Source organism: Mus caroli, unplaced genomic scaffold (genome assembly GCF_978045245.1).
Source record: "Mus caroli unplaced genomic scaffold, Mus_caroli_1 scaffold_10, whole genome shotgun sequence".
Lineage (NCBI taxonomy): Eukaryota > Metazoa > Chordata > Mammalia > Rodentia > Muridae > Mus > Mus caroli.
The window spans coordinates 83543587-83553763 of record NW_028227265.1 but is presented as its reverse complement, the minus strand read 5'-3'; the positions used below and the strand labels follow the sequence as shown (position 1 = coordinate 83553763).

Below are 10177 nucleotides of genomic sequence, written 5' to 3'. Positions count from 1 at the left end.
TTCCCACTGCTCATAAAGTCCAGACTCCTTGATCTAGCTCTGCCCACCTCTTACCACATGTTATGTCCTCCCAACTCTTTCTGCCAACTCTCAGAAGATGCCAGGTCTCCGACTCACGGGGCATTGGTCCCAGCTTGTTCCTCTGTTCTGGTTTCTCATCCACACTGGTGTGTGATGTCACAGTCTCCTCCCCATTTACATGCTGAAGTCTAACTTCCACTACCCAGAATGTGACCTTATATTTACATACTTATGTGTTTGTTTAGAGACAGGGCCTTACTATGGCTAGCCCAGAAATCTCTATGTAGACTAGGCTAGCCTCACGTTTCAGATCTGCCTGCTGGAATCCAGGCATGCACCATCCCATTGAGCCTTTAGGTGGGTGCTGAGGACTTGAACTCTGGTCCTCGTATCCCCACAGGAAATACTTTACCAACTGAGCCATGTCTCCAGCTCTACTTTGCTGGGTTTAGGGGTTACACATCTGAAATTTCTCTCCTTAATCCCTAAAGGCGTCACAGCAGTCCTTTCGAATGAATATCAAGATACAGCTGTGGAGCCGTCCTCACTTTGCTGCAAAGGCAGAAGCTTGGGAAATGATGACAAAAACCAACTCATGACAGGGTTTGAAGTGGCAAGCCTTCACTTTGGACAAGAACACTCATCACACAGAGGGGGTTGGGGAGGGGGGGAGAGAGGGAGGAAGGAAGGGAGGGAGAGAGAGACAGACAGACAGACAGAGAGAGAGAGACAGAGACAGAGATACAGAGACAGAAGCAGAGACGGAGATACACAGAGACAGAGATGGGTGGCAGGGATAGACACAGAGACAGAGTTAGGGGAAGGGAGAGCTATAGAGCTATCCTGGAAATCGTAGAGTTATGTTTCCTTTCTATTTATCAGAATACTTATTACTAAGCATTGGGTAATCTATTACCCAATGTAAACTCATGATTCTCATGATGTTGTAACAAACTAAGTGTTGTTTCTTTTTCTAGTGAAATAGAAGCAAGGAGCAAACACTCAACAGTGTCTCCAGTGTGTTTCCAGATTCACAGAACTCCCTTAAAGGCTTGCACATCACCGAAGTTCTGCTGCCTTTACCAGAATCTGGTCTGTAACCTACCGTTGTCTTTACTCACTCTGTACTTCACCGGGATGATCTCTGCAGTGATCTTTCTGCACGGACTTAAACTTGTATTGAGCATGCGGACTTAGCCTTGTATTGAGCATGCGCTCTGGCAAGCGTGGAACCCTCACTGTGCATCCTCTTACGTCTTCCCGCCTGAATTTTAGAACCACAGAGGAGTGCCCCAGTGGCTGGCACAGGAGTGGTTCCAGTGATGGGGGGGGGGAGCAGAACTGCAACCTTAGCTGGCAGAGGGTCTCTGGTTTCATCTCAAGGGTACTTAGACTTGGGTTAACAAGCTAGACAGTACACCTTCTTAGAACTGTGATGTGCAATTCTAAGGGCTGTGATAATAGCTAGAGGCCACGTCTCTGCCATTCCGGGGATGCTATATTGGAAATCCACATGGTAATTGACTAGACTGTTTAAAAAAAAAAAAGTGTTCCAGATGACAGTGGTTTCGATTCCTTTGGTCCATTGCTATATAGCCAGTGCTAAGTAGCATTTTCTGGACGCCCGGCACATATTTGTGAATTGAGTAATGATTTTATTCAAAGTATCTCATTATCAGTAAGATAAATTAGATGTCCATTTTAAAAAGGGGTTCACTCTGAGTGTGTCTTCAGTTTCTCCCGTTTCCCAAGATGTACTCATAGAGAGATTTACACACACCCTGCTTAAATACCGATTGTCCTAACTCTCCTGAAGAGATCCCTATCCACACACCCAGGGAGATCCTGTAGGATGTCCATTCTGCAGATAAAATGAAAAATGCAATCCCTGAGAATATATTCTAATTTTACTATAACGCAAATGGTACTCTTCTCACAGACTACCAAAAAGACTGTATTTTTCTATATTGATTAATTTTCCACAGAGATGTGTGTGTGTCTGCATGCGCATGAGTATGTGTGTGTGCATCATCAAAGAGCCAAGAAATATTTTGTGACTATGTGGATCAGTACCATGTGGATGTTCTGAGTCATATTTATATCTCTGATCTACAGTGACATTTCATCAAGGGCGTAAGAACACGGTCCTATTCATCCTATGTTTTATGAGCTCAAGGGCCTGGAAAATTGCAAATAGTACCTATGTCTAAGGGAGCCCCAGGGGCTCAAACTAGTTGTGTGTGTGTGTGTGTGTGTCTGGTGAGGGGGCAGTGCTGTGATGTTTCCCAGATTCGTGGTTCCTGATGACATGACCAATATGCGTTTGTAGGGAAAGACGTTATGAGTACTTTAAGAGTGTAATCCCAGAATTTGTAAGGCTGAGCGAGGAGGATCCTGACTTCAAGGCAGCCTGGGCTTGAGATGGTCTGTGTTTTCCTAGTGTGAGTATTGACCTGAATTTGGAATATATATGAATCTCATTGGCATCTAGGAAGTAATATATGTCAGTAGCTCAGAGTTTATTTTGAAATCATCACTAAATATGGATGCTTCTCAACTTGTAAGGTGCCTGACCCCCATAAACACATTTACCAGTGGAAGCACTGTATCCTAAAATCGCTATTGATATACCTAGTTTAGAGAAAGTTAGAGTGTAGCAACTGGGACATTGCAGGGCTTGGGTTGTTTCACAGGATGGCCCTGTGGTTGACTGGGAGATGAAAAGGTCTGCCATTGCCCAACATGGCAACAAAGTATTATACTGCTTAGTGCTAGTCCAGGAAAAGTCCCACATTCAGAATTTGCCGTATGCTTTCTACTGAGTCCTTGTTGCTTTTGTACCATTGCATAATTGGAAAATTGTAAGTAAACGATTGTTAGGTTCAGGACCATCTGTAGTGATATCTCAGGCTCTGGGCGTGGATGAGAGCACCCAAAGAGAAGAAAAAAAAAAAAACACCCAAACATATAAAATGAGAAAATAAGAGGGTTGGAGACGGGGTGCCTGGAAACACCATAATTTAGGAGGCTGGCAGCAAAAGAAGAGCCAGCCAAGAAGCAGAACGGGACAGAACGATATCACAGAAGCCCAGCGGGGGATGGGAAGTGCAGACTGCACCAGGGAACCACGAGCAGACAAGGATGGGAACCGGCACATTCGGAAGATTACGAATGGGAAGCACATAGAAATATCCATAGGTCTATTTCTGAGGTTAAAATTGTGGGACTCCACCTCCGTGTGTGTGTGTGTGTGTGTGTGTGTGTGTGTGTGTGTGTGTGTGTACAGTTATGTACATGGTGGATGTAAATAAGATAGATTCCTGTCTTTGCTTACTTTAAGAAAATACTACCAATTGATCTACATCTTCAACCTTGTTTCTTTTTAAACAAGGTTTCCTGATGTAGCCCAGGCTTGCCTTGAACTCAGACTTCCTCGGCCTGGCAAATGCTGGGATTGCAGATGCCTGCTACCACGCTCAACAACTCTTATTTTCTTTCAACTTCTCTATGTTTTCTGACTTCCATATAATGTTACATTTGTATTAAAATGTTCTTAATGGGATCTGGCATAATGGTTCAACAGTTAAGAGGACACACAACTCTTGCAGCGGACTCAGGTTCAGGTTCTATTACCCAAATGGAAATTCACAGCCATCCACAGTTCAGTTCCAGGAGATCTGCATCCTTTTTTGACCTCCAGGAACACACAAAATGCACATGCCTACAGGCAAAACATGCATGCACACAAAATAAAAATAAAACCTTTTTTTCTTTAAAAAAAAAAAGGATTTATTTATTTATTTTTACATATGTGACTACACTGTGGCTGTCTTCAGACATACCAGCAGAGGGCAGCAGATCCCACTACAGATGGTTGTGAGCCATCAAGTGGTTTGCTGGGAATTGAACTCAGGACCTCTGGAAGAACAGCCTGGGCTCTTAACCGCTGAGCCATCTCTCCAGCCCCTAAACCAACCTTTTAAAATGCTATTGAAGTATAAAACAAATGCGCTGAGAAAGTCTGGACTATTCTGTACGAACTCAGAGAAAAGAGCAAGGAATTGTGGATTAAAAAATATTTGACCCTCTATGTGCTGGGTCCCCGGCTAATGACAAATTAGGAATGTGAGAATGACTGTGACATTCTGCAAATTAAGGAAGACTGTTGGCTTGCAAGGGGGCGGGGATAATAGGCACTTGAGCTCGTAACACATGAGGCTAGCTGGTAGTCTGCTACCACATTAAACTGATTTCACGTGTGTCTTCTAACCAAGATGGCCTTTATTCTGTAAGCTCCAGATGAGTTTCTGAGGGGCAGAGAGGACAAGAGTTGGGCTTTAAGGGAAGAAAATTTCTGCTTGATTTGGATAACCATGTGTCTATTGATGTGGAGGAACCCAAGGGAGGTGACTGGGCATGGTGCTCAGGAACTGCCATGATCGATCTCATCTGGAGACCCTAGGGGGTTGCATGGACCTGTAACTAGGCTGTGATTGATTGTGACTGGATGTGTACTGATAGGACTGGATGGATGGATTGCTAGACGGTGTGGGAAAGAAGGAATCAAGAACTGAAAAAAAAAAATTTAACAGTCCAAGAAAACTTTTTGTTGCTGGTTAAAGACCCCGCATAAGTAGGGCATTGCTCTTTCTGAAACAGTGAGATTGGGGTGCACTTAGAGCGGGCAGGGCTATTTCCTGATGGAGAATCTAGTGAAGCCAATCATCAGGAAAGCACGGAGACAGGATGCTCCCTGTGCCTGGCAACGGGCTTTCCAGGACTAGCCTCTGTTCACGGATACAGGGCCTTAGGATGCCTCTTAGAGATTTGTGGGCCTGGTCCTCTCTGGCTCCCCTGAGTTTTCATCTCTGAGGAAGCTCCTATCATAGATACCAGGGAAGAGACATCGGTTGGCCCCACCAGACCTCATTGTTTCTGTTGTTCCTTCGGCCTGCACATAAAGGATGCTGAACGGAGATAAGAAGCTCAGAAAGAAGGCATGTGGATGGGGACCGGAGGAGCTATTTATGTAGGCCTTTCCTCTCCCTGTTCTAGAGAAGAGAAGACAATGGGTTGCACACCGATTAAAATAAACAGAGATAGCACAGGCCCATAATTCCAGGATTCAAGAGCTAAGGCAGGAACATTGTTAGTTCCCAGACAGCTTGGAAAACAGTTCTGGTTCACCTAGACTTCCTAAGATGATCCTGTCTAGAAAAAATAGACACACACACAAACAAACAAGCAAAAATAAAAAACAGCAACAGCACAGAAAACAACAACAACAACAAAAGGGGCTGCAGAGATGGGGGAAGGGGGCTTGTTGAGCAAGCCATGAGAAGTTGAGTTCAAATCCCCAATACTCTTGAAAAGCCAGGTCTGGCTCTGTGCCCACCTCATTCCAGTGCTGTGGCTGGCAGAGACATGAAGATTGCTGGAGTGGCTGGCTACCAGCCTAGTTCTAGGTTCAGTGAGAAACCCTGTCTCCAATCAACACCGTGGAGAAGGGCTGAGCAGGACACTCTGGCCTCTGTGAGTACACATGAACACATGTACCATACTCACCCATACACACACAAAGCCAGAAAATAATGACCTGTGGTTATTAGGCTTTTAACTTAGGTGCCTGGTGGGTAAAGACTTACAACTACCATGCAGTTTGTATATCCCTGTGGTTACTGATATATGAAATATAAATGCAAGGAGTGTGCAGTGCTATTATGGGAGAAATAAAGGACACTGTGTGCAGGAGGGATCTATTTTGAGGCCACAAGACAGGGTCCTTAATCTCACTGATCTCCTTCTACAAGGGCATGCATACTTTCCTTTATCCCTGTCTGTGGAATCCACTAATTCTATGGCAAAGAGGAGGTAGAATTATTTTTCAGATTTTTACACATAGATAGTGACAGTCTCCTAGTGTGGGACTTTCCCCAGTGGCTAGAGAAGGCAGGTAGGTGGTGGGCTGAGGAAACTGTAAGCCAGGCAAGACGCAGGTGTAACTAAACGAGGCGGAATACTTTTAAAGTTAAGTGACCAAACAGCAAGTGGTTCCAAGCGAGCTGGCCTAGTAGAGCCCATAGGCCGCTGCACCTGTCATAGGTACTGGGCCCTCTTCTTGCATTCAGTATTGTCTCCAGGGAACAGCACAGAGGACAGCAGCCAAGGATGTCCAACCAATAAGGACAGCCAAATTTGAACTCCGCTAGGAGTTAACAAGCAGCCTTTCCCAGGTCCAGTCCCAATCAAGACAGTTTAAGTTCAAGTAACTCAAACCCTTGCATTTTGCAGGAACGAAAAGGGCTATGGCAAAGACATGAAGTAACTTTGGAGAGTGACTTACTAGGGGAAGGCCTTCCTAACCATCCTAGCTTCCAGGCTGGCCCTTCAACCCCCCTCAAATCCCCCTGTTCCCCAGTAGGAGATCCAATAAAGTAGGGGCACAAGTAATGCTGTCTTTTCAGCTGACTTCGTTCCTTACATTCCTTTGCAGCGGGCGACTTTCCAAGATGAGTTTGTATATGCAGCCTGAGCACAGCGGTTCTGAACACTTAAGCCACAGGTCGGGAAGGGTCCCCAGGCTTCCGGGGCTCTCTCTGGTCTATCTCCACCCTTCAGGTAGGAATATAGAGTCAGGTCATCTCCTTCCTTCCCTATGGCCACCTGGTGGCCAGCTCCCAAACCAGCGCCCGGCCCGCCACTTCTGGAGCCCCACAGTCCCAGCGTGGCCCCGGTGAAAAGCGCGCGCCCTTTGGCGCGATCCCCACGCTCACACGCGCTGCCGCTTGTTGCTCCCCGCAGCCGCGACGTGGGGAAGTGAAAATGAAATTGACTTTTCCGAGAAATGATGAAAGCCGCGCCGGCCGCCAATGAACAGCGGCGGCGAACTTCCGCACCTCCGGGCTGGCGGCTGGAGCCCTCCCTCTGCCTCCACCTCCGGGTTGCACAAGCTTGAAACAAACACTGGGGAGGAAGGGCGGGGAGGGAGGAGGGCGGAGGGGGAGCGAGGGAGGGAGCGGGGCCGGGAGAGGGCGGGGGTGGGGGGGATTTCCAGCCTCGGCTCCTCGCAGTTTCCTCTCCTTGTTTTGCTTTCGATCTGGACTGTTCTCAGGCAAGCCGGGGACTAACTTTTAGTTTTGCTCCTGCGATTATTCAACTGACGGGCTTTCATTTCCATTTTACACACCCTAACAACACTCACACCTTGCGGGATTGTATTGGTAGCGTGGAAAAAAAAAGCACATTGAGAGGTAACATTTTTTTTTTTTTTTCAAATAATAGTTGTGGCTGTGCGTGTGTTTTCTCTCGAGGACATGTTGACGGGGACAGGATGAGCTATGTACGTATGTGCGTCCTGATGCTTTGACACGATGTTTTGCAGACGGAAAATGCCGGGGTTCATAAATATTAATACCGATTTTTGGAGGAAGAGTCGGCGCATTTATGGATCATCTGATTTTAGGGGAAGCAGGGGTCTGCTGCTGTTGCCGCTGGTACTGGGGCTGCTGAGGCTGCAAAGAGGAGGAGGTAGAGAGGGAGGAGGAGGAGGTTAGTGAAGGTTTAATTTCACTTTTGGATTTGCAGATGAGAAGAGGTGGCTCCATGGACACAGATCTGCTCTGTGTGATTCTGCGCTCCAGGTGTCGTGCGTTGTGGGTACAGGTCCGCTGGAGTCCGGCCTCATTTAAAATAAAATTGGTGTGTGTGTGTGTGTGTGTGTGTGTTGTATGTGTATGAGTGTTTATAGACACTGTCGCCACCAGGTCCGAGGAAGGGAACCAGGTTCTTCTCGGTGCCCAGCGGCCCTTCTTTCCCGGCGGTCTCTGGTGTAAATAGACTGGCACCCGCGGTCCCTAGATGCCCATGCCCGGGCAGTGACCACTGTAAACTTGAAGGCTACCCTAAGGCGGTCCCAGGATGCGCTCGCCCGCTGGGCTTGGGGTCGGGTGACGGGCGTCGGGTGCCAGTGGACACTCCGGCCGGGCGGGCTCCGCGCGCGGCTGGCCGCGGGCCTGGCCGGCGCGCCCGGCTTCCTGGGGACTGGGCCGCCGCCACACGCCAGGAACGTCGCGTCCTCCTCCCCGCCGGCCAGCGTCTGGCCTGGCCTCCGGGCTTTGTCACTGCACTTGTCCCAGCGCGTGAGGCGCCCGGGAGGCGCGTCCCCGGAGGGCTCCGCGCTCAGGGGTCACCCACCCCGGCGCGGCCTAGCTGCGAGCGCCTCCGGGTCCCCGCGGGCGCCCCCGGGGCCGGCCTGGCGCGCTGGGCCCCGACCCGCCTTGGCTACGGAACGGGCGAGGTGTGGGGGCGGGGAACCTCCGGGGACCGAGCGGCGCCCGGCGGGCGAGCATAGAGTTGGGGGTGAGGCTGACGAACGCCTGGGGTCTCCGGGACGCGGTGGGAAAGCGAGTGCCCGCCCTGTACCCTCCGACCCGCTCCGGGCGCCGGGTGACATTCGCCCGCCGGCCGAACATGGTTGGTGCAGAGCGGCAGCCACCACTTCCTCTTCGCCCGGCCGGCCCGGCTCTCTGGGCGAGCGACGCGGGCCGCGGCCAATCGCAGTGCCCAGCCAGTCCCTGTCGCTCGGCCTTGGGGGCCGGTTCCCCTGTGCGGCCCGGGAAGCCTTCGCGAGGGCTCAGGGCCCCGGCTCCCCGGACGCTGTCCGCTGGGCCCCGGCTCTCGGACCGTTTGCCACCCTCAGCCCCTCGCCCCTTAGGAGCAGGGAAGGGAAGGAGGCTGGTAGCCTCCGCCGCGAGCCAGGACTGTGCTCGGGCCCCAGGTGAGACGCCCGGATCAGTCGGTGGAGGCGAGATCCTTGGTGGTCGGATGTAAATAAGACCCCTGGGATTGGCAGGCCACCTTGTCACTCGTTTGTGAGCAGGTTTGCAGGTCCTTAAGCCCAGTGTGTTTGAAACTTGGGGGACATGTTTCTTGTCCCCTCCTCCCTCCCGTGTGGGCACTCCTTGTCCTTCCTTGGTTGTGTCTGTGCCAGGGAGGCAAAGTAGTCCTGGGGTTAGCTTTCTGCCACTCGCCTCCCTGTGGCTGGGACTCCGGGCTGCTCTTGATGAATGGCTCCGGAGGGTGGAGGACCAGTTACATTTCCTGTTGTGCATTTTCAGGAATCACGGGAGCTTGGGAGCTTGTTGTCATGCCTGAAGTCATTTATTAGTTTTGTTTGTTGGTTGGTTTTGTTTTTGTTTTGTTTTTTACATCGACTGACTGCAAGTAACATTTGAAGTTAGCAGTCTGCACTTCTGGTGCTTAAGGGCAGGTGCAGGGACCCGTTTGTTTAGCCTACTGTTTCTAGAAGGTGGTTGATTGCATGGTAGACAGATGCACACTGCTTGGTCAGGGCAGAGCCCCAGAGGTTTCCCTGTTTAACTTAATCACTCGCCCAAGTGCAGGAGTCTCTGATTTTTCTCAACTCTCATTCTTTTTTTGGGGGTGGGGTGGCGTGTGTCACAAAAATAGAAACCAATAAAAGCTTGGTATTTGGCTTTTCTAAGGCAGCTTCAAGCAAATGGAATATTTCAGGCTTGAGTTGGCATCTCTAAGGGGTAACGTTGGAACATCTATTGATTGATGGGGCAAAGTCCGGAACGTCACTGTAATTGGTGAATGATTATAATTTATAGCCTAGCTTGTTGTGTAAGAAGTTAGATTTTTGGCTTGTGCTTAGATCCAAGAGATCTTGCCTGTTATGATTTGTTACTGCTTCTTAAAATTAAACACTTACATATTTCATTCTCAATGAGTGGTCTTTTTTTCCCCCTTGACCTACAAAAGTTAGGAAGAGTTGCACGTGTTTCAGAATGACTTACCTGTAAAAATGGCATCTTCATGAAACAAAAAAAGAGGACTTGTAATCAAATTGGAAGCAAATTGAGGCAAAAGGGAAATTGACATGAAGTCCTGAAGTCTCTAGGAACTATGGGCTCCTGAAATACTTTATTAAATAAATATTTAATATACCAGAGCTAGTGAAAGCTGTTTAAATCTAAGAGTGGAAGACTTGAAACTTTGGATAGTCCCTTGACGCACATTGATTTCCTCACATATCCAAGAGCACCACCCTTTTAATCTCAGCTTTATTCAGTAAAATCTGGATCTCTTTTTCAGCATTTCCCCCACCCCCCTTTTTAATAGCAAATAGATACTG

At 48.9% G+C, this 10177-nt stretch overlaps 1 protein-coding gene across 5 annotated transcripts in view; it reads left to right on the top strand.

Annotated features, from left to right (window-relative positions):
- Positions 1-6144: 6144 nt before the first annotated feature.
- Irf2 (interferon regulatory factor 2) overlaps positions 6145-10177 on the top strand; it is a 108744-nt gene continuing 104711 nt past the window's right edge. Inside the window, exons 1-2 of one of the 5 annotated variants that reach the window (XM_021170350.3) lie at positions 7088-7132; positions 7303-7360. In XM_021170350.3, coding sequence (XP_021026009.1) covers positions 7352-7360 — 9 coding nt within the window. In that variant the 5' untranslated portion in view covers positions 7088-7132; positions 7303-7351. Of the gene's footprint in view, positions 6633-7076; positions 7272-7302; positions 7361-7587; positions 7674-8617; positions 8798-10177 lie in introns of those variants that run through there. The other 4 variants (XM_085843963.1, XM_021170349.2, XM_029480812.2 and 1 more) reach the window with 4 other exon arrangements.